Here is a 24,367-nt window from a genome sequence, read left to right on the forward strand (position 1 = left end):
GGTTATGGTAAAGGTCAGGGAGTTGGAGTCACTGTCTCCAACATGCTTACCAACCAAGAGATCTGATACCTGACCTGGTTAATTGCCAGCACCAGATCCAGAATGGCCTCTCCTCTGGTTGGCCTTTCTACATATTGTGTCAGGAATCCTTCCTGCATACACCTAATAAATTCTGTCCCATCTAAACCTTTTGTACTAAGGAAGTACCAACCAATATTAGGGAAGTTGAAATCACCCATGACAACAACTGTTATTTTACACTTTTCCAAAATCTGCTTCATGATCTGTTCTCTGTTGCCATGGGGTCAAGGTGGGGGGTGGTCAGTGGAATACTCCCGAATAGAAGTGATTGCTCCTGTTTCTGACTTCCACCCACTATTCCTGATTAGCAATGTCACTCCCCCACCTTTTATCTCCCTCCTTGTCCCTATTGAAACACAGATCTGGAATGTTCAGCAGACATTATTGCCCTTGTGACAGCTAGGTGTCAGTAATGGCTGCGACATCATAGTCCCATACTATAAGTTCATCACCTTTGTTCCTGGTATATCTTGCATTAACATAGATGCATGATGCCAAATCCACTGCCCATCGTTCCTCACAGTCTCTCTACATACTGCTCTATTTTCTAACTTATTACTCTGGTTCCCATCCCACTGCCAAACTAGTATAAACCCTCCCCAACAGCTCTAGTAAACCTGCTCAGAACTTCTGGTATAACCAGTCTCTTTTTACAGGTCATATCTTCCCAAGAAGAGATCCCAACGATCCATATATCAGAAACCTGCTCCCTGCACCAATTCTTCAGCCACACATTTATCTGCCAAATCATCCTTTTCTTAACCTACCTGGTGTATGCACAGGCAGCAATCTAGAGATTACTAACATGGAGGTCCTGCTTTTCAGCTTCCTACCTAGCTCTGTATATTCTCTCTTCAGGACCTCATCCCGTTTCCTACGTCTGTCAGTGCTACCAATATGTTCCATGACTTCTGGCTGCTCACCCTCCTACTTAAGAATGCTGTGGATGCAATCCAAGACACCCTGGCACCTGGGAGGCAACTTACCATCTTGGTGTCTTGTTCATGTCCACAGAATCACCTGTTTCCCTCAACATTGAATCCTCTATCACTACTGCACTCCTCCTCTTCCCCTTTCCTTTCTGAGCTACAGAGATACACTTGGTGTCAGAGAACTGACTGCTGTGACTTTCCCCTGGTAGGTCATTGCACCCTCCTCTTGTTATTGAAGGGAATAGCCACAGGGGTACTCTGCACTGATCCCCTTCCCCCTCTTGACAAGTCACCCAGCTGCCTCCTGCAACTTGAGTGTTGCACCCTATAACTCCTGTCTATCAACCCTTTATTCTCTTGAATGATTTGAAAGTCATTCCATAATGTGGTCTGTAAGGAGCTGCAGTCAGATACACTTCTCAAAGGTATAGACATCAGGGACCTTGACTTCCCACATCCTGCAAGAGGAACACACCACTACCCTGACTGTTATTCCCATTGCTCTAACTATGCAATAAGTACATGAAAAAGAATTTATCAGTTGATCAACGAGACTGTTTCCCGCTCTTGTTTCTCTTGTTGGGACATGGAGAGGGGCTGGAGTCCCCGTGAGAAACCCACGGGGTCTCAGGGAGAGCTGGCACAGTCACAAAGGGCTGAATGTCAGTCACAGAGTCTGTGATGGTATCTGCGCCAGACCCAGTGTGGCCTGATCTTGTCTTTGTGTTTCCTTCCTTCTCTCCCTCCTCCCCCTCTCCCCTGTTCTCTCTCCTACCCCCCCCCCCCCAAAACCCCAGGACACACTCCGGCTCTGGCCTGTGCCCCCAACAAAGACGTGGCCGACTGCCTGGCACTGATCCTGGCCACCATGAAGCCTTTTCCCTCTAAGGACAGCGTCAGCTCATTGGGCCTGAACCTGTTGAAGAACTGTGGCATTCTGGCCAAAGCTGTGTCCTGTGACCAAGTCAGCGGCTTCGGGGCCAGTCCGCTGGGCCTGGACTCTTGTTACCCTGAGTGATGGGGTGGGGGGGGGGGGGAGGGGAGCAGAGGCAATGGCAGGGGCAGTAACTCCATGCACTGAGGCCCTTGTTTTAACTATTCAGGAGATTACAGAGCAGGTTCCCTTGCCCAGCATCACCCAATTCCCCTTGCCACCCATGGCCACGTGCTCCCCTTGCTGCCTGACCTCCACCACCATCCTTCCTATCAACCACCTCAGCACAGGTCTGTGTGAAGCAGATGAAGCCCACGGACATTTCAACAGGCAGGGAACAAAGCTGTACTAAAGTGGGTGCATGTGTGTGTGTATGTGTGTCCTGACGTTACCCACAGACTGTCTTCGTGTGTTCTGAAACTGACACCAAAGAGTGTGTGTGAGTGAGTGTGTATGCACTGCTGTCCGCTCCACTAGCCCTCTCCGCTCCTCCCATCTCTGCTCCAGAGTTTGGGGGTAGACGGAGGGCCCTCCAGGGTGTGGGGCATAAGAGGAGTTTTGGAGAGGATGGGGGCATCAGGGGTGAAGGGGTTTTAGAGGGTGTCAGAGGTATGTCCAGGAGGTGTTACCTACCTGGGGTCACTGAATGATTGAATGTCCCCTCCCACCAGCCCCGGACTTTTAAAGATAACCCCCCCCCCACCATTTCCGCATCATAACCCTCACTGACCCACACTCTCAGTGTTGGTCCTGGGATCCCTGACTGAAACCTGCCTGTGACCTCCTTGGGCTTTGAATGACCTTTGAAGGTGTACATAGTACCCTCCCCTCAGTTGACGACCACCCCCCCCCCCCCCCGTCCCCCCGTCCCGTCCCGTCCAAGCACTTGCTTCATCGACGAGCACTTTTACTTCGTGGGTGGGGGGCTGGGGAACAGTGGAAGCTTGAGGCACTGCCACTGTACACAGTGGATAATGCAAAGACAGGCACACCCTGATGCGTTGCCCAAATATAATTACTGACCTGAGCCATAATGTCTGTAGACACAACATCGCATGTACTGTATGATGAGGATGGGTTGTGTGTCAGTGAAAATGCAACGTGTATCTGTGTGAGACTCTCACTTGCTGTTTTGTTGCAGTGTGTTTGTAAATTAAACCTGGTGTTACACTTCAGTGAAGGATGTGTGAGAGAATGCAGTGAGGGGCGTATGAGAGAGTGATTGTTAATTAAGACTGTGTTAAATTTCAGTGTGTGTGAGGGGAGAGCAGTTGTGCATTACACCTGCTGTATTCCACTGAATATGTGTGAATGAGAGATGGATGGAGGGGTGAAGAGAGGAGAGATGTAAGTGAAAGGTTTTTTGGGATATGACTATAGTTAACATTATTGAGAGTTACATCTGGCGTAGATGTTGCATTCAAGGTGTGTGTTACAGTAGAGGGAGAAGCAGCAGAGTTTGTGTGAAGGCGAAAGATTGAGACAGTGAGTGTGAGTGACTGAGTGATAGTGTTTGCTCTGATGTACTTTGATCTGCCGAGGTTTCTCTGCACATGAACCTCCTCACGCCTAGCACTAACCCACTGCATGTGCCGCCCACCTCTCCATGTGTGGTCAGTTGCTGGCATGCAGTGTGGTGCCAGCGGGTGGGGTGTACTTCCGAGCTAACACGCTGCCAGTATTGATGTGACCACTTGTGTGTATGTGTGGCAACAGCTCAACAGGTTTGCAATATACCCAGTTATGGTACTGGGGATTTTTTTTTTAACTCAGTGCATGTGGCTATATGTATAAGTATACTGATGATTTTATTTTTTGAGTGGAGGGTCCTGAAGAATTTCTGTGCTGGGTTTAGACACTTGAAAACTACCCCACTGCTCCTCTGAGCATTTTTAACAGTTTGTTTCCTGTCGGGTAGGTCTTCAGTGACCCCAGCAGGACAGTGATACAAACCAAAAGGTGCTGACTCGCGTGGCAGAGGCGAATCCAAATGCTGAAAGAAACACTTCGTATTTTTTAAGTTTAGTGGTCATGTTGTTTAAGCTGTGTAAGTGTGAGGGTGTGCCAGAGAGGGTGCTTGCGCCTGCGTGTGTGTGCATTATTAAGTATATGTCAACGAGTTCACAATAGGGACCTGATCGCAGGCAGTTAAGATTAAGAGAATACCATTTAATATAATGTGATATAAACAAATCCTGTCATGTTGGGAATATATTAGGTTGGCTGTATTATAATATAGTGGACAGAGCAAAACATTATACTTGACCCACTAATGCTGCACGTCCAAGAAGGATAATTAAACCACAAGCCATTTATCAGTGATTGATAAATTCAATGCGTGAGCACTTTGTTTTGTTGAGCCCCACTCCCCCAGGTTAGACCTCAGATCCTGAGCTACTGATCATGAACAGTCCTCCATCTCATCTCTCACACACTTAACCTCAACAAGTAGAGACCAGGAACCACAACCGCTTCAGAAGAGGAGGAGGAAAAAAAAACGAAATTAAATAATTAAAAAGGCATTGAGACGATATATTTTTTACAATTATATGTTACGGTCATTGAGTCCTGTAATTCCTATTGTGGCTTTCAATCAATTTAAGTATAATTAAAAATTAAAATATGCTATAGCTTAAGAACAATGTTTTACTTGATGCTTTTTTGAGCAAAGGGCAGCAGGGGAATGGATGGTGGGTATTTGTCTCATGACAGGCTCAGAGGTGACAGTGGATGGAGGAGGGGGGTGGATTTGAGGCTGGGAGGTGATGGGTGGAGGGATGGATGTGGGAGGGTGCTAGACACCCAGGAGAAACTCATGTGGTCACAGAGAAAGAACATTCAGGCTCCACACACAGACAGCGTCAGAGGTTGGGAATGAACCTGGGTCTCTGGGGCTGGGAGGCAGCAGTTTTACAAGTTTCTCAAATTATTCTGAAATCTCAAAGATGTAGGTTGGTGGTTAACTGGCAGTGGGGTAACAGTGTTAGTGAGGAGAACTGAATGGGTTAGTGTGGTGTAGCAAATGTAAAGTGGTTGGTGCCGAGATGGTGGGCCTGTTTCATCTAACACTCCACACCCGCCAAGATTCCCATCTAAACTTGATCAGTCAACGGCTATCCCTGGGCCAGGCTGGTGGTGGGTGTTGGAGACACTGGGGAGGGTAGACAAAATTCACATCTCTGGCATTGACACTGTGTGACAGAACTTGTCTCAAATCAGCAGTCAACATTTTATTTCAATCCTTGGTACATTAAACATAAAGTGCACCCCGGCAGAGAAAGGTGAGGTGCATTGGTCCACCTCACTCCCCTCCAAGATCAAAGCCCACCACCCTCTCCACAACCCCAACTCCCCAATAAACAGTCTATATACAAAAAAACAAGTAACTCCCCATTTGGAATTTCCACCCATTGTTGCACTGTACCCAGTTCTCTTGGGTGTGAGTGAGGGAGCTGAGGAGAGAGTAAGATCCCAGCCCCAGCGCTCAAGAAGGTGGCTTTAGAGGTCATGTCGGCGTCTAGTTTTTGGTCAACCTCAACTGTTGCTGCAGCAACTCCACCTGCAGACGCAGTTTGTGCTCCTGCAGGGCAAGGACACCTCGTTGCACTTCCCACTTCTTCCGCTTCAGCGCCAGCCGCTCCTTCTCCAGTGCCAGTCGTTCGCGTTCCAACCAGCTGCCAGGCATGGGGCAGGTCTGCTGGGGCTCCTGGCTTATCACCTGCCGTGGCTCCAACACAGGGGAACTGCTGGCTGCAGGCGGAAAAGGAAAAGGTTAGTGAGAGTGGGGGCAGAGTCCCAAAATGGGGAGGGTCAAAATGATGTGGATAGGGTGGAGTGCAAATCAAGAGAGGAGCAGGATCAGTGTGGTAAGGGTCTGGGAGATCATAGACTGGATGGAAAATGTCAGGAAGGTAATGAGAAAGGTTGTGGCAGATATGGAAGGAATGGAGGTCCAAAGTCATAAACTAAAGAAGGGGAGACTCTTGAGGGTACAGAGTGATATTGGCAGGTAGGACTGGATAAACAAGGAGCACCTTGGGATGTACTGTGGGGTCCTGGAGTTCAGTGTGCCTCATTGGAGGTAGTCCTAAGGAGATCCACTGGGCTAATTTCTTGGACTAGAGGTGGTCCATCTGAAGGTGTTGGACAGTTTGGGTCTTTATCCTGTAGAGTGTAGATGAATGACTTTATTCAAGCATCTTGGACACTAGAGGAAACACATCTCCTCTGTCATGTCACCCTCAGTGGGAGAGTCTGGAACAAGGAGAGACTTACAAGATTGGGGTGGGGTGGTGATTGGAGGCTGATCACGGGAGGAGGGGGTTGTTTTTAAAGAAGGAGATGAGTTTGAAAGATGGAGTGGGGAGGATGGAAAAAGATCAGCCATAATCCTGTTGAGTGATGAGATAGGCTGGCTGGCTGACCTGCCTCTATTGTAGAATGAACAAGAAAGGATTTACAGAGAGAGTCACAGACACAGGAAACATAAACTGCTGGTAATGAGACTAATGTTCCTTCCACACTGGTGATGGGGGAGGGTTGGCACAATGCAAGGAGGTGGGGAGGAGTGTGAGAATGCCACGAGGGACGCGTTGACCCATTTGGATCTCCCGACCACTCCTTCCCTCACTCACCTTGTTGTGGGACTGGAGAGCTGTCCAGCTGGGGGTTCTGCCCTGGGACTTCTGAGCCCAGCCCTGCCTCCTGCCCCTCCCCGGCTGGGGTACGGAGGGCGGTATGCCCTGACAGGTGCCTTCTGAGCCCCTCCCGGCGGGGGCAACTGAAGCGGCAGTGGGGGCAGCGGAAGCGGCGACTGGGACTTAGCCGGGATCCTCCCTCCCAGCCGAAGGGAGGTGCCCCTGACAATGACCGCCAGCGTCGCCTCCGGCCACCTCGGGCCCTGCAGGCAGGGCCTGGGGTCCCAGGAGCCTCCACTTGGACCTCGGGCGCCAGGCTTCCCTCCCCATTCACATGCTCTCCAATGGTGCCGATGATGTTGCGCAGGGCCACCATGCGGTTAGGGCGGCGAGACTCTCCTGCCCCATTCTGCTGGTCCTCTGCCTCAATGGGCTGGGGCTGGGACCTGGGGGCATTCTCTCCATCACCGCTGCTGCTTCCCAGCAGCTCTTGCACACAACGTAGCTCCTTGTGGGTGCGCTGGTGCTCCTGCAGGCAATCCCAGTGCTCGCTAACGAAGGGGCACAGGCTGCACTTGAGGGGTCCTGTCTGGTTCACCTGCACCATCATGTGCCCTGGGAAGAGAGGGGGCAATGTCAGTGATGTCCTTCACACCCCTCCCCACACCTCTCAGTTTTGTTCACCTGACCAATCATGTACCCTAGGAAGAGAGAAGATACATACATCCCCATCCACACCCCTGACATCTCCCATCGGGTCACTTGCACCATCATCTAACGGAGGGAGAGAGTTACACCCCACACTGAGTCTCTCATCCTCTCTTCTGGTTCACGTGCACCAGGGACACATCTTCACACCCCCTTTACCCGTCCCCTTCCTTCCTTCCCTCCCCTCCAACTCTCACCTTCTCTGCTGTTCTCCCTCCCCTACTCACCGTACAAGTGGGTGATCTTGTGGTTGGAGAAGTTGCTGAGTTTAGTGGTCCTGAAGTCACAGATGTCACACTGGTACTCCGGTATGTAGTTCTCATCCGCTGGTGGGGGGAGGGGGAGAGAGACGTGATGGGGAGGGGTTTAGAGGGACCCACTGAGAGCTGAGCAGTCTCCATCACTCTCCTACTACCCACTCATCACCAACATCACCCTCCCCAACCCACATCCGTCAATCAGCACTGTGTTGCATCACTTGCCCTCCTACCCTATACCTCTCTCCCAGATACACTAGTCCCCTCACTCTTCACTGTCTGAATCATCGTTCCCCATCCCTGCCTTTGTTCAGTCCCCTCCTGTCGCCTCAAGGCGTTGCTGTGTTCCACGGCATACTCTCACCTGCTGTACTTGAGTATCGGTCCTTCCTTTCCCTGTCCCTTCCTCCCTCCCTCATATCTGAGTGGCTGCAGAACATTCTCGAGGGGTCAAGTGAACAGCAAGCTGGTACAAACAACACAGAAAAAGGCCCTGCAGAATCACTGAAGATGTTGGTGTGGCCAAATTTGGAGTTCTGGTCACCTACCTACAGGACAGATATCATAGTCATAGAGTAATACAACACGCCCTTCAGCACAGTGCAAAACTATTATTCTACCTCATCCCATTGACCTGCACTTGGACCAAAGCCATTCCTGTACCTAACCAAACCTATTAAATGTTGAAATCAAACCCACATCCACCATTTGTGCTGGCAGCTTGTTCCACACTCTCACCACCCTCTGAGTGAAGAAGTTTCCCCTCATGTTCCTATTAAATATTTCACCTTTCACGCTGAATCCAAATTACTACGTCATCCAGAATGCTAAGTGACTGAACCTTCTTGACCAACCTCCCATGCTGGACCTTGTCAAAGGCCTTGCTAAAGTCCATGTTACTATTAATGCTAACCTTTTAACCGACTCCAAAATCAATGTCACGCTTCACACATAGCCTCTCCATTTTTCTTTCATTCATGTGTCTACTTAAGTGTCTTAAATATCCCTAATGTATCTGCCTCTACCACCACCCCTGACCATGCATTCCACACACATACCACTCTCAAATTGTTATACTAAGTGCATGGAAAGCAAGGATTCAGATTTTTGGATCATTGGGATCTCTTCTGGGGTGGAGGCAATCTGTTCAAGAGGGGCAAGTTACACTTGAACCAAGTGAGCCCAATTTCCTAGTGGGGAAATTTGCTTTTGCCACCAAAAGAGTTCCAACTAGATTACTAGAGGGGTAGGGCTCAAGAGACTGAAGTCCCTTTGCTATCAGATTCACCCTTCTCCAGCCCTGTATCTCTTCCACCAATCAACTTCCCAGCTGTTTGCTTCACCCCCACTCCCTCTCCCAGTTTCACCTATCACCTTGTACTGCTTCCACCACTCCCCTCACTTTCTTACACCAACTTATCATCTTTTTCCAGTCCTGCTGAAGGGTCTCAGCCTGAAACGTGGACTGTACACTTTTCCATTGATGCTGCCTGGCCTGCTGAGTTCCTCCAGCATTTTGTGTGTGTTGTTGAGAGGATAGCTCAGTTCTAGGATACCAATGCTTTAGGTGTGACAGAGGAACAGAAAGCAGAAGAGCAGCCATTGCCTTTTTGATAAGGGAACACATTAACAGCTGAGCTTAGAGGGGATATTCTGCAAGGATCATCTAACGAGGCCATTTAGGTAGAACTTCACAATAAGAAAAGCATCCAAGACAGTTTTCTCATGCAGTATACAGAGGAAAGTTAAATTCAAGTTTAATTGTTATTCAACCATACATGAATACCCATAAATACAACCAATGTTCCTCTGGGGCAAGGCGCAGAGCACAGTACCAACAGGCACATACAGCACAAGGAAAACGGCACAGAAAAGGTAGCTGTAAACACAGTCACACAAAAATAATATATAGCCAAAATTCCCAAGTGACATATCCTGAAATTGATAGAGCATGAGTGTTGTTGACAAGAACAAGCAGTTCTCAGCAGTCCACAGATGAACATACACACACAATCCAGCTTGTCTTCCTTGGAGAGAGAATGAGAGGGCAGTCCTCAATCCATGCCTCCGGTATCTCCCCTCTTGGACTGCTGCAACAGACAAGCCCAAGACCTCGCTACGTCAGTCTCACCAATAAACCAGTGAACCAGAATTGCAGTGTTTTACATTACCCGTGTCCAACAGACTCTTGCGATCGCAAGAAGAATGTCCAAGACAGTCAATTGCAGTTAAACCGCACACTGCCTTCGCACATATTCTTCCAATGCCTTTCTGTGGCAGGTAGCAACAAGGTCCACACAAAATCCAGTTCCTCTGCCGACAAGCAACTCATTGATGGAGTAAAGCTGCACTACTTAAAGCTCTTAATGTCCAGCATTGCTTTGTGATCATAAAAACGATGTTTAAAAAAGACTAAAATACCTTTGGTTGGCCCTGGAGTGGCTGCTGCATCTGAGTGTGCCACCATCTTAACAGAAGGAGCAATACTGTACCGAATGAAGCAAGCCAAGTAACCAAAGTGGTAGTTAGGGTGTACTGTGGGGTCCATTGATCACAGTTCTATTAGTTTTAAAATAGTTATGGAAAAAGATAGAACAGATACACAGGCCAAAAATATGAGGCCTTGAATCACAGTCCTGAACTGGAGCAGGGCCAACTTTGAAGGCATCAACTTCCAGCTGGGGTCAACTAGGCAATTCTATTTAAAGGCAAAAGAACAATAGGCAAATGGGAGGATTTTAAAATGGTTATATCAAGAGTCCAGGAGCAGCATATTCCTGACAAGGTGAAGGGTAGACATACCAAATTCAGGGAACACTGGCTGACAAGAGTTATCAAGGCTCTGGTCAAGAAAAAGAGGCTTTATGCAGTTGGGTACAAATCAATCCTCAACAAATATAAAAAGCTTAAGAGGGAAATCAGGAGGGCAAAAAGTGGGTATGAGGTGGATTTGGCAGGCAGGGTTATAGATGATCCAGTAAAAAGGCGACTGGGGGAGGAGACTAGGTCTTCTCAAAGATGATCAGGGCCGCAGGAGATGACCAAGATTTTTAACATCCATTCCTCTTGGTGAATCATGGATGCCAAAGAAACAGGGTCTTGGATCACATGCAAATTACAAACATGGAGGTAGTTACAGCCATGAATCACATTAAGGAGGGCAAATCCCCAAGGTTTGACCAAGTGTATCCCTGGACCTTAGGGAAGGCCAGAGAAGAAATTGCAAAGACCCTTCTAGATCATTAGATGGTTAATGCTTCATTGTTAGCCACGGCAAAGTTCCAGAAGACTGGAGGGTTTGTTCAAGAAGGGTGGCAAGGACAGGCCAGTGAGCCTGACTTCAGTTGTAAGGAAGTTACTGGAGCAAATTCTGAGGGACAAGGTCTACCATCACTTGGATAGTCAAGGCCTGATCAGCAATAGTTAGCATGGTTTTGTATATGGAAGGTCACATCTGGCAAATCTTTTGGAGATTTTTCAATTCAGAATTGGCTCAATGATAAGAAGCAGAGGGTAATGGTTGAAGGTTGATTTTCTGACTGGAGGCCTATAACAAATGGCGTGGCCCGGGGTCAGTGTTGGGACCTCTGTTATTATTTATGCAAATAATTTGGATATGAATGTACATGGCACAATTAGCAAGTTTGCTGATGATACTAAATTAGCTTGTTGATTGTTAAGCAAGTTACAGTAAATTACAAAGATCTTGGACTGAGGAATGGAAAATAGATTTCAACTTAGATGCATTTTGGACAGTCAAACAGGGTAGGACTTGCTCAGTGAATGTCAGGGCACTGACGAGTGTGGTGGAACGGGGTCATAGGAGTACAAGTGCATAGATTGCTTAAAGTGGCCGTGAAGAAAGCATACTGTCCTACATCAGTCAAGGCATGGAGATTTGGAGTAAGGACACTATGTTGCAGTTACACAAGTCACTGGTGAGACTGCACTTGTAATAGCTATTATCACCCTGTTAAAGGAAAGATTGTCAAACTGGAGATGGTACAGAAGAGATTTATGAGGATTAGAGAGCCCGAGTTATAGGGAGAGATTGGTAGCACCGGATCGTTATTCTTTGCAGCGTATAGAATGAGAAGTGACCTCATAGAAGTGTATTAAATTATGAGGGGTATGAATAAGGTGGACAGTCATAGTCTTATCTCTAGTACAAAACTAGAGGGCACAGATACAAAGATAAGTTTCACTTAGCAGGACACTAGAGAGGCACTTTTGGAAATTGTTAGTTGATAATTGGGTAATCAGCTAATTGGCAGTGACCAATAAAAAGTTAGGGTCAAGGGGAACTGTTATTGGGTCATTGTTAGAGTAAGGAGCTGAGGTTTTGTTGTAAAGAGGCCCAGTTGTGGGCAGTAAGAGCATCTCTTTGGGGGGAAAATATTTCAGTGAGAAGGCACAGGTATGGTTTTACTTTTATTTTATGTTATTGATTCAGCTTGTATTCAGGAGTAGAGACTCAGTGAGCAAAGACTAAGGTCTCTCTTTTTCCTTATTGCACATTTAGAGCAATGGGCACGACAGGCCTGGTAGTGCTGTGTTTCCCTTGCAGTTTGTGGGAAGTCAAGGAGATCTTCAGTGTCCCTGATAACTACACCTGTGAGAAGTGCATCTGGCTGAAGCTCCTTGGAGGTGGATACCTCAGGAGCATTCAGGAGGTTGAGGGGTTGACAGAAGTTACTAGGAGGCAGTCACACCTTTGCAGGAGGCATGTAGCCAGGTGACTATCAGGAGAGGGCAGTCAGAGCAGGGTACCCCTGCTGCAATTCCACTCAATAATAAGTATATTGTTTTGGATACTGTTGGATGGGACAACAGTATTCCTTTCCAGAAGTACTGCCTAGCTTGCTGAGTTCCTCCAGCATTTTGCATGTGCTGCTCTGGATTTCCAACATCTACAGAATCTCTTGTTTGAAGAGGAAAGGTCGAGAGAGCTAGGGCTTTTCTCTTTGGAGTAAAAGGGGATGAGAGGTGACTTGCTGGAGGTATACAAGATGATAAGGAAGAGCCAGCACCTTTATCCCAGGCCAGCAAAGGCCAATACTAGAGGGCATCTGTTTAAGGAGAGTGGAGAAAAGTATAGGGGAGATGTCACAGGTACTTGTATTTTCTTTAAATCTACTCAGTGGCAAGTGGGAATGGTGGTAGATGCAAACATAACAGGCTGATATAATTTAAGAAACTTTTGGCTAGACACATGGATGCAAGAGAAAGAGGTCTATGGGCTCTGTAGGAGATTGATGGTTGAATAGGTTAATGTAGGCTGGGACAACATTGTGTACTGAAGGACTTGTATTCTGCTGGCATACTGAACAGTTCAGGTCTATGTGCTACAAGAAAGGACAATGGGTAACTGGAATGAGCTGCCAAAGGAAGTGGTCAAAGCAGGTACACCTGCAACATTTTAAGAGGCATTTGGATAGGTAAGTGGAGGGGGTGGGGAGCAGGGATTGGAGGGTTATGGGCCAAATGCAGGCAACCAGAACTAGCAGAGAGAATGCTGCGGTTAGCATGTACCAGTTGGGCTGAAGGGCCTGCTTCTGTGATGCATTACTCTTATGACTCCCTCCCTCTCTCCCCAGTCACTCACCGTTGTGCAGTGTGACGGCATGCCGCCTCAGGGCGTTGCTGTAGGCCGTGGCGTATTCGCACCAGCCGCACTTGAGTAGCAGCCCCTTGCCATCAACACCCTTCTTGAGGTGGGTCAGCTTGTGCCGCTTGAGGTTCTCCTTGCGGGCGCAGGCGAATCCACATTGATCGCACTGGAAGGACTTGTTCCCGGTGTGCAGGGCGATGTGCTTGACCAGAGAGTGGCGGTACTTGGTTTTCCAGCCACATGTCTTGCACATGTAAATACGGCTGCCAGTGGAGCCCAGTGCCCCGGGGTGCACCAGCTTATGCTGACGCCAGGAGCTGATCTTGTTGGTGCTGTAACTGCAGCGGGCACACTGGATGATGTCGCTGCCTTCCCGCAGGTGCTCCTCCCTCTCGTGCACCCGCAGCTCCTGCTTGCCTCGCGCCACGAAGGGGCACAAGTCGCAGCGGAACTGCTTCGTCTGCCAGTGCTGGCGGGTCTGGGGGCAGGAGGCTGTGGAGGAAGATGGGGAAGAGGACGAGGACGAGGAGGAGAGAAGGGGTATAATAGGTGGCGGTAGTGCTGCCCGGGAGCCTGAGGGCGAGCCCCCACCACCGTTCTGGTCAGCCTTCCCCTCTGCTCCCCCCACCACAACTAGCTGGAGTCCCAGCTTGTTGGTTGGCTCAGCAGGGGGTGGGCGAGGTGGGTTGGGGGAGGGGGAGGTCTCCCAACCATAGTCAGCAGGCTCTGGGGGAAGGGTTGGGGGCTCCTCTGAGGGCCACCAGCTTGGGAGAGGAGTTTCCTGCTTGACAGAGAGGGGCAGGGGAAGTTGAGTGGACTTGCCCTGGTAAAAGCTGTGGGTGAGCTGGTGCTGATCCAGCTCCTGCTGGCTGTGGGTGGCAAAGGGGCACAGGGTGCAAGTCAGGGGCTTGGTCTCCATTGGTGGGGGAGGGAGGGTTTGAGGAGGGCTACTTTTGCCCTCCCCACTAGTGGGAGGAGCCCCAGAGGGAGGCCCTGATCCTGGCCATCTTCCCAGCAGACATCCTCCTGCACTAAATCTGTCCGGGCTGGAGGTGGGCTGTGGAGAAAGAGAGAGAGGTGGGGTGAGAGACTGTACAGCATATGTTTCCAACAGGTTGGTGATAGACTACACAGTAAGATAGAAGGGGGGGGGGTGGCACAAGACCCCCACCATGGGTGGAGTGTGAGACTGCACAGCAAGATCCCACAGGGGTTGCTGAACACGATCCCATCAGATCAGAGGGGAAATGGTGTGGGTGAGAGACATTGTGTGAGGGCCCACCAGGAGGTGGAGATGGGTGTAGGTCACTACACAGGAAGATCCCATTGGTGCAAGGGCATGAGGCGAGGGGCACTGTGCAGGAAGATGCAAGCACCACCTCAGCACCACAGCAGGCCCTTCATCCTTTGTCCCTCAGCTCTTGTTCCCTCCCCCTCACCTATCCTGTACCTGGAACCCTGCTCTGACCCTCTATTTATTTGTACACACACTCCCCTCACCTCCTGTGCCACACCAATCCCCCCCCCATTATATATCCGTACCTCAAATTCTTTCCTCAAACCAAATGTACACACATACCACCCTCACCCCTGCCCTTGTACATACACACACCCACCTCAACACAGGACCGGTACCCTCACCATCTACCCTCCGTCCCTCCCCCATGCAACCCACACAACACCCCTCTCCATCTGCCCCTGGCCCAAAGCACTGTACCAGTACACATTCCCCATCTCCCTCCCTCACCCTATCAAAGACCACCCCTACGGACCACAGTAACTCTGCTCTCCCTCCCATCTCTCACTCTCCTTGTATACGACCCCCCCCCCAGGTTCTAACTCCGGATCCACGGTAACTCTACCTCCCACATCTCCATCCGCCCCCCCCACCTCAAGACTAGTCACCGATCCCACGATAACTCTGCCCCTACCCCTCCACTACCCAGTTCCCCGTATACATACCCCTCCCACCTTCAGACCTCGGTAAATGCCCTCCCCTAAAATGCCACGGAACTGACGTACTCCTCCGTCACTAACCAATCACCGACCAGCTTTCCGGCGAGAGACGGTTGCCGGAAAAACTGACCGTTAACCGATTGTCGGCGCGAGACAGTGATTTTCTCTCGCCGTGACGTAGAGATCAAAATTCGTTGGCCAGCCCTGGGCTGACGAAAATGAATAGGGAAAAGGGTTGTAGGATGGCCGGCTAATGGAGCGATGCCTGTGGAACTGTTGGCCAATGGTTGTTCGACACTGCCAATGGGGAGAGGGTTTTGGACGGACAATCAGAGGGAGAGCTTTCTGGATGCTGAGCCACTAGTGGGGTGGAGGCGGTTGCGGCCATCCTATCAATAGGCAAACGATCAACGATCGAGGGACGGCGGACCAATGTTGCGGTCATTGGTCCATTAGGGAGACGTTTTGGGGACAGCGGACCAATGGGAAGACGTGTTTAGGCGTCCAACCAATGGTTTTCCACCTCCAAACCGTCGCTCCAATGGGAAGATGGGTTGCGAACGTCAGACCAATGGGGAGACATGTTGTGGACACAATGGAGCGAGGGGACGGGAGCAGTGCTTGGAGGTAGGAAGGTGGGCGTTCGGGTCAGAGAAAGTGGATTTTCCTCAGGTTTTTCTAACTTCGGTTAATGTGCGTATTTATCGATGTTTTTGGAAAGACTGGTTAGGGTGATGCGGGTTTCCAGAGGAAACCATTCGGCCTTTTGTCTGCTGTCTTATTCATGGAGATGATGGCTGATTAACGCCAGCGACAAGCCGCACAATTCCTGATCCACCCCGAGGACAGTCCCCACAGTGAAGGCTGATCCTTCTCAAGGACAGTCCACACAATCCCTGCTACATCTTTATATTATTCTATTATACCATCCTAATAACCTCTAAAAGATAAAAGTAAATAGACATGGGAAAAGTTTAGAAGGTTATGAGGCAGTCGTGGGCACATGAGACAAGCTTGAATGGGCACCAATTAGGGTGGCTATTTCCAAAAAGGAGGACATTGCATACGTGGTCATAGGTTTTATATATATATTTTTTTGAAACACAAAAGTCTGCATTTCAAAAAAAATTATAAAATTCAAACCGTATTGCAAAAACAACAAATGCAAACAGATGATCACTTTAGTTATTGTATTAAATAAAAATTCTAACATTTTTTTTGCCTATATAAATCCAGCAAAAACCTAGTTATTTCACCATTAATCTGTGATTTTTCTGCCAGAGCCCTTTTTCCTATTCAATGATTCATCATTCTGCATATTACACACATGCATTCATACAGTATAAATAAAGAACTGAAAGAAATTAATATTTATTTTTACTCCTGCTGAAGCAGATATGCTAACCAAATTAACTTCACAAACTAAAGGAAGTATCCTACCATGGACTGCCAGGTATGGATGTCTATTTTTTTGTATTTCTGCATTTTACTTGCCATCTCCAGGAGTTTTCTGATGGCCAGGAATTTTTTGTACATGGCCGGGCACTCTTCTGAGAAGGTGTTACATATTTGGAGTTCTGCTTTGACTGAGTCCACTTGCAGACGGTTTCTCTCGTTTCTCCAAGCTGAGGTCATCATTGAAAAAACTCGTTCTGTGCGAGCATTGCTGCATGGAATAGAGAAGATATAAGCACTCACCTTCTTTAAGTTTGTAGAAGAGACCTTAGATTTACTGAACACCTTGAGATAACATTCTTCACTATGGCTATCTACCATCTCAGGAGTGTTGATAATTGCCTCTACAGTCCCATATCTTCATATAATTCATCCATATCAGTCTCTTGAAGGTTACAGGCCTTGACTGCATCACAGAATTCTCCAAAAGGTATGGCACTTATTAGGCTCAATTTTGACACTTTGTTATGAAAGCTGATTTCAAAGAAGTCATACCTGTCACTTAAGTACTTTATGACTCTTTCATGGGAAAACAGTGAAGTCTGCTTCACATTTCTTAGACACATCAGGGGTAGGCTGGCTAAACTTGGTGTTCACTGCAAAGCCAAAATAACAGTCCTTTACTCTTCAACTTTGCTTTTCAGTTCAGCCATTAGCTTAAATACTGAAATTATGCTGAATGACTTGGCTTCTCGTGCTTCAATAGTGTCTGAGAACAATTTAAGAGTGTGACTGAGGAAGAAGAAACAGCTCTCTGATGATTCACAGGCATTTTCTTCATCTCCAAACCACTTCCACAGTATCTTGGGGCACTCCTCCTCACCTAGGCTCTGAAAATAACTTTTTGGGACTTCCCAGCACTTAAGTATTCTGTCAATAGATGGCAAAAGAGAGAGCCATCTCATCTCAACATGCTGTAACAGATTACAATTATCAACATCCACGAATCCACAGAATTCCTTTAACTGTGCTGTTTTTTTTAGCTGAGATGCTGAAATGGTTGTATGCTTTGAGCACAACATCAATTTCCAGTTTTCCTGTAGCAAATCTTGTTGCATTGTACAAAATATTGGGTTTTCAGTTTTTGATAAACAGTTGCTGTGTTTTCCATAGTTTACACTTGCATTGTCAGCAGTGTATGCAGACACTTTATTCAAATCCTGACCTGACTTCTCTAGTTTAACCAGTAGCTGATTTATGTCCTTTGATAATTCATTGTTATCACTGTAAAAGTCAAGTAACACATGTTGCACTCCCTTCTCAAGATGAGAGTATCTCAGATGTATTGGGAAACACTTTTGTTTGAAGCACCAGTTGCTACTGAAAAGGGCAAGCCATGTTCTTTGATATACTCCACATGTTTTTGTACAGAATACGGTGCTAGAATATTTTCACACAGAGCTTTCGCTTTAGTTTTCCCACATGTTACACCTTTCACTATCAATGAGTCACTGCATATTTCTTTGTCAACTTTTACTCCACAATCAACACTTCTGTATGACTGATGATGCTTCACAGCATGATACACTTTACATGGTTCTGCAGCCAAGATTTTGTCACCTGGAGTTGATCGAGCTGGGGAGGAAAATGATAACAATGATGACGTTCCAGCAATACAAGTGTTAACTTTATGTTTATCTGTGGTAGCGTGTTGTTCCACTGCACTTTTTCCTTTAATCTCCACATCACAACGGCATTGTGTACAAAAAAAATAGAAGAAATCTTTTCTGCTTTTAGCAATAAATCCAAATTCTTTGGCCCATTCATGGTTAAATATAGTCTTTCTTTTTGGCATTTCTTTAGGGGCTTGAAACAAGAACAAAAAAGTCAACCACTCTCCACTGCGGCGGCGGCCCTGAACAGACTGACCCTCTGGGACATGTTGACGTGACCTGTACACTGCGTCATCAGCAAGTCAAGTCGCTTTTATTGTCATTTCAACCATAACTGTTGGTACAGTACACAGTAAAAATGAAATAGCGTTCCTCCAGGACCATGGTGCTACCTGTAACAACACAAAACTACACTAGACTGCCTGAAACAACACAAAACTACATCAGACTTCGGACCTACATGGGACTACATAAAGTACACAAAACAGTGCAAGATGCGCAATAATTAATAAACAAGACAATAGGCACAGTAAAGGGCAAATTACAATATAATAATAAATGATGTAAATGTAAACAGTGTTTTAGCAGGAATTGAGAAAGAAATGAGCAAAAATTGCAAAGGGAGTGCAGTGGTGTTTGTGTGTGTGTGTGTGTATATATATATATATATGTCTAGACTCTGAGTATTGAGGAGTCTGACAGCTTGGGGGAAGAAACTGTTGCACAGTCTGGTCGTGAGAGCCCGAATGCTTCGGTACCTTTTGCCAGATGGCAGGAGGGAGAAGAGTTTGTATGAGGGGTGCGTGGTGTCCTTCACAATACTGTTAGCTTTGCGGATGCACCATGTAATCTAATTGTCTGTATTGGCGGGAAGAGAGACCCCAATGATCCCTTCAGCTGACCTCACTATCAGCTGCAGGGTCTTGCGATCTGAGATGATGCAATTTCCGAACCAGGCAGTGATCCAGCTGCTCAGAATACTCTCAATACAACCTCTGTAGAATGAGATGAGGATTTGGGGTGGGAGATGGACTTTCCTCAGCTTTCACAGAAAGTAGAGACGCTGCTGGGCTTTCTTTGCTATGGAGCTGGTGTTGAGGGACCAGGTGAGATTCTCCGTCAGGTGAACACCAAGAAATTTGATGCTCTTTACGATCTCTACCAAGGAGCCATCTATGTTCAGCGGGGAGTGGTCACTCTGTGCCCTCCTGAAGTCAACAACCATCTCTTTTGTTTTGTTCACATTAAGAGACAGGTTGTTGGCTCTGCACCAGTCTGTTAGCTGCTGCACCTCCTCTCTGTAAGCTGACTTGTTGTTCTTGCTCATGAGACCCACCACGGTGGTGTCATTGGCGAACTTGATGATGTGGTTTGAGCTGTGTGTTGCAGCACAGTCATGGGTCAGCAGAGTGAACAGCAGTGGACTGAGCACACAGTCTTCTGGGGCGGCCCCGTGCTGACAACAGTGTTGACAACAGCAACTATATATAATAAAAGTACGTTAACGGTTGTTATAGCTTTCAGTTCCCACTTTTTTCAGTACATCTCAGGTATAAATTTTTTAGTCAGACCCAAAAAAGGACAAATTAACATCTGGCTCGAGGTGGCGCCAAACAGAGTGTTCAAAAGCCGGACAGTCCGGCCTCCATAGCACCAATTCCCAATCCATTGTTGGTGTATTTCCCCCCCCCACCACCCCCCTCCCATTCTGCATCCTCTAACCTCACTGACTAACTTGTGTGGAATTTTATTGGGAGCCTCCTGTAAATCCAATGTGAATCGACTTGACCTTTTACTAATCGTGTCCCCAAAGATCAGTTAAGCTTAATTTTCTTTCATCAATCTACATTGGCCCCTCTCCATTCTATTACTCAAAGTTCAAAGTAAATTTATTATCAAAGTACATATATGTCACCATAAACCCTGAGGTTTGTTTTTCTTGTGGGCATGCTCAGTAAATCCAAGAAACACAATAGAATCAATAAAAAACTGCACTCTAACAGGATGGACAGACAACCAATGTGCAAAAGACAACATACTGCAAATACAAAAGAGAAAATAATAAATAAACAATAAATATTGAGAACATGAGATGAAGAGTCCTTAAGTGAGTCATTTCAATGGTGGGGTGAATGAAGTTACCCCCTCTGGTTCAAGAGCCTGCTAATTGAGGCGTATAAACTGTTCCTGAACTTGATGGTGTGGGTCCTGAGGCTCCTGTACCTTCTTCCTCATGGCAGAAGTGAGAAGAGAGCATAGCCTGGGTGGTGGGGATGCTTAGTGATGGACTCTGCTTTCCTGCAACAGTGCTCTGTGTCAATTTGCTCAATGGTGGGGAGGGGGGCTTTACCCATGATGGACTGGACTGAATCCACCTTTTTTTTTGTAGGCTTTTCTGTACAAAGGTATTGGTGTTTCCAAACCAGGCTGTGATGCAACCAGTCAGTATACTCTCTTCTACACATCTACAAAAGTTTGTCATAGTTTTAGATGTCATGCTGAATCTTCACAAACTCCAAAGGAAGTAGAGACGTTGTCAAGATTTCTTCATAATTGCACTTCTGTGCTGGGCCCAGGACAGACCCACTGAAATAACAACAGGATTTGAAATGATAAATTATTCTTTTCAAGGTATTGTGTTATTACAACCTCCTTTACAAATTCCAGTATTTCCCCTGCAATTGACATTCAGTAAGGTTGTTCCCTGTTAAAGTTTTGTTTATTGTCATAAACATACATACCCAGGGTATAGATGCCATGAAAATCAGTTAATTGCAGCAGCAGCAGCACAGTATGTTAAAATATGACAAATATAAGTTACAGCGCATAGATATAGATTAACGTAAGTTATACTGAACTTGCATGACAAAATAAAATAAACATAACATCAGTGCAGAGAGGAAAGAAATATAATCCAAGGTATGTTCTTGATGAAGGGTCTCAGAATGAAATGTTGACTCTCTTCTCCACAGATGCTGCCTGACTGGCTGAGTTCCACCAGCACTTTGTGTGTGTGTGTTGCTCAATATTTTCAGCATCTGCAGAATCTCTTGTGTTTAGCCCAGGGTAGTATTATGGTTTGAACCTGATAGCAGTGTGTTCTTATCCATTTTCCATTTCTTTCTAATTAACTTACCCAATGGGGTCACATTTGCAGCTCCCCAAACCACAGGGGCAATTCCAGAATGTGTAAAGCTTTGGAAAATGGTAACCAGAGCCTTTGCTATCTTCAAAGTCTGTAGATAATCAGTTCCTGAGGTTCACCAGCTTTCAATCTTGCCAACTTCATTCAAACTTTTTTCTAAACTTGTACTAATTTCCTTCAGTTTCTTGAGAGATTGAGTTGCTGGAATTCCGAAAAATGAGAGGGCATCTTATAGGAACATACAAAATTATGTAAGTGATTGATAAGGTAGAGGCAAGAAACCTGTTAGAGGTAGGTGAGAATAGAACAAGGATGAAGATGAGGAGAAGCTGTTTTTTCCCAGTGGAAGTCTGTTCCCACAGAAGCAGTAAAGGCTACCTCATTAAATATATTTAAGATGCAGTTCAATAGATTTTCACATAGTAGGGGAATTAAGGGGTATGGAGAAATGTTGTGTCCATGGCCAGATCAGTCATGACCTTATTGAATAGTGGAGCAGGCTCAACGGTTTAGATGGCTGATGATGACTCCTATTTGTATTCTTATGTACATGGTTCCTTAAGGTCATTATAACCGGGGATGGGTAATGGGGACAAGCTCCCACTACCTATTAAGTGCTCTCAATTATGTGTACCTCAAATAGCCTCTGACAACCAAATCCAGCTCCTGGCCTTCATGGTTTAGCTACTAAACCTGGTGAAACTGTTTCTACTGACAGGAGAATGGGCAAAGGCACCTTAAAACCAGTTGCTTCGGGCAGATGGGGCTCATCAGCTGTGGTTGGCAACTCATCTAGGAGAAGGAAAAGTCTGATCTCAAATCCCTGCTGCCTTGCGGCTGTACCCACTCATGGGGAAGGCTTTGGGAGTAAACACCTGGGGGGGGGGCGTTATATCTGGAGCTGGAGTCCCTATGTTGAGTTCAATACTGACTGGCAACTCCTGCAACGCTGCTGTTGCCAAACTGGATCGGTCTCTGCCGTTCCTTTGGGTTCATCAGATGCGTGGAGAGGGGGAGCATGCTACACGGGCAACACCTTGCTCTCCATATCACACTGGCCAGGCTTACTTATCTAGACAGCCAGGACGTAATATCGATGGTCAACCCTGACTGACTGAGGCCTCACCATGTACATGGTGAACCCCCTGTTCTCTCGCAGCAAGCCATAAAGACAGACACAAAGGGGGAGGTACAGAAGCCTGAAGTATTACACCACTAGGTTCAGGATCAGCTACTCCCCTTCAACTATTCAGTTCTTGAACCAAACAGCACAACTTCAATCACTATGTCAGTACTGCAACACTATAAGACTCTTAGCACTACAGTAGAATTTGCTTTTCTTAAAAAAATTCCAATTGTGTTCTCGCTTGTAAAAAAAAATTGTATACAATTTGGATTTTTTCCCCCTCTCTTGTGAATACTGCTACGCGCCTGTGATGGTGCTGCAGGTAGGTTTTTTCCCCATTGCACCTTCTGCATATAACAATAAACTAGAACATTACAGCCCTTAGGACCATTATATTTTGTCTTTTTTTAAAAATCTGCTCTAAGATCTGCTCTAACCATTCCTTCCCACGTAGCTCTCCATTTTTCTTTTATCTAAGTGCCTAACAGTCTGTTAAATGACCTTAATGTAACTGTCTTTACCACCAACCCTGACAGTTCATTTTGGGTATCCACCACTCTGTGCTTTTTTTAAAAAAAACCCTCTGACATCCCTCATATAACTTCCTCCAATCACCTCAAAATTGTGTTGTCTTGTATTAGCCATTTCCACCCTGGGATAAAAGTGCTGGCTGTTCACTTGATCTATATCTCTTATCATCTTGTATACTTCTATCACCTTTGCTCCAAAGAGAAAAGCCCTAGTTTGCTCAACCTTTCCTCATAAGACATGCTCTATAATCCTGGTAAATCTCCTTTGCACCCTCCCCAAAATTTCCACATCCTTACTATAATGAGGCGACCAGAACTGACCGCAATATTCCAAGTGTGGTATAACCTGAACTTTGTAAAGTTACATTACCTCGCAGCCTTGAACTCAATCCAACTAATGAAGGCCAACACACCACATGCCTTCTTAACCACTCTATCAATTTACACAGCAACTTTGAGGGACTTATGGACGTGGATCCCAAGATCCCTCCGTTCCTTCACACTGCTAAGAATCCTGCTATTAATCTAAACATGAGATCCTGCAGATGCTGAAAATTTTGAGCAACACGTACAAACTACTGGAGGAACTCAGCAAGTCAGGCAGCATCTCTGGAGAGGAGTAAATAGTTGATATTTCAAGCCAAGACCTTCATAAAGACTGGAAAGGAAGGAGGCAGAAGCCACAATAAGAAGTTGGGGGAGAGGAAGAAGTGCAAGCTGGCAAGTGATGGGTGAAACCAGGTGAGGAGGAATGAATTGAGAAGCTGAGAGGGGATAGGCAGAAGAGGTAAGGAGTGCAAGAAGGGGAATCTAATTGGAGAAGACAGTGGACCATGGAACAAATGCAGTATTTGAATTTAACAGAGTAAAGAGAACACTTACAACTGAAATCAGGAGGGCATGAGGTTGCACTTGCAGACAAGGTGAAGGAGAATCCCAAGGGTTTCTACAGATATACTAAGAGCAAAAAGGTAGCAAGGAACAAAATTGGCCCTCTTGTAGATCAGCATGGTCATCTATGCATCGAGATGGAGGAAATCTTATATGGATTTTTTGGATCTGCAGTTATTTGTGAGACAGACACAGAATCTGTAGAATGAGGCAAAACAGTAGTGAGGTTGTGGACCGTATACAGATTGCAAAGGAGGAAGTGCTTGCTATCTTGATGGTGGATAAATCCCCAGAGCCTGACAAGGTGTTCCCTCAGATTTTGTAGGAGGCTAGCACAGAAATCACAGGGGCACTAGCAGAGATATTTAAAACATCCTTAGCCATGGGTGAGGTGCCAGAGGATTGGAGAATAGCCAATGTTATTACATTGTTTAAGACAGACTCTAAGAATAAGCCAGGAAATTATAGGTTGGTGAGCCTGACATCTATAG

At 46.7% G+C, this 24,367-nt stretch overlaps 3 protein-coding genes across 3 annotated transcripts in view; 1 reads left to right on the forward strand and 2 right to left on the reverse strand.

The window, feature by feature from the left end:
• ankrd52a (ankyrin repeat domain 52a) overlaps positions 1-2,818 on the forward strand; it is a 30,502-nt gene extending 27,684 nt beyond the window's left edge. The window contains 1 exon segment of the mRNA XM_059956303.1: positions 1,811-2,818. Within this exon segment, the coding sequence (XP_059812286.1) occupies positions 1,811-2,031 (221 nt within the window). The 3' untranslated portion in view covers positions 2,032-2,818.
• A 2,344-nt stretch (positions 2,819-5,162) lies between these two features.
• Positions 5,163-15,194, reverse strand: LOC132384796 (zinc finger protein 513-like). Its single transcript, XM_059956306.1, has 5 exons — positions 15,132-15,194; positions 13,155-14,217; positions 7,520-7,618; positions 6,582-7,199; positions 5,163-5,697 (listed from the first exon to the last, which is right to left on the reverse strand). The coding sequence occupies exons 2-5, from the start codon at positions 14,077-14,079 to the stop codon at positions 5,465-5,467; spliced, it is 1,875 nt and encodes a 624-aa protein (XP_059812289.1). The 5' UTR covers positions 14,080-14,217; positions 15,132-15,194; the 3' UTR covers positions 5,163-5,464.
• A 1,097-nt stretch (positions 15,195-16,291) lies between these two features.
• Positions 16,292-24,367, reverse strand: part of slc39a5 (solute carrier family 39 member 5) — a 52,104-nt gene continuing 44,028 nt past the window's right edge. The window contains exon 11 of the mRNA XM_059956305.1: positions 16,292-16,782. Within this exon, the coding sequence (XP_059812288.1) occupies positions 16,678-16,782 (105 nt within the window). The 3' untranslated portion in view covers positions 16,292-16,677. The remainder of the gene's footprint in view (positions 16,783-24,367) is intronic.

Source organism: Hypanus sabinus, chromosome X1 (assembly GCF_030144855.1).
Source record: "Hypanus sabinus isolate sHypSab1 chromosome X1, sHypSab1.hap1, whole genome shotgun sequence".
Taxonomy (NCBI): Eukaryota; Metazoa; Chordata; class Chondrichthyes; order Myliobatiformes; family Dasyatidae; genus Hypanus; species Hypanus sabinus.

Excerpts from the sequence above, each read along its gene's own strand:
- LOC132384796 (XM_059956306.1), bottom strand. The coding sequence starts at position 14,079 with ATGGAGACCAAGCCCCTGACTTGCACCCTGTGCCCCTTTGCCACCCAC. Across the intron at positions 7,200-7,519 it reads CAAGATCACCCACTTGTACG|GGCACATGATGGTGCAGGTG; the intron begins GTGAGTAGGGGA and ends CTCTCTTCCCAG. Across the intron at positions 5,698-6,581 it reads CTCTCCAGTCCCACAACAAG|CCAGCAGTTCCCCTGTGTTG; the intron begins GTGAGTGAGGGA and ends TTCCGCCTGCAG.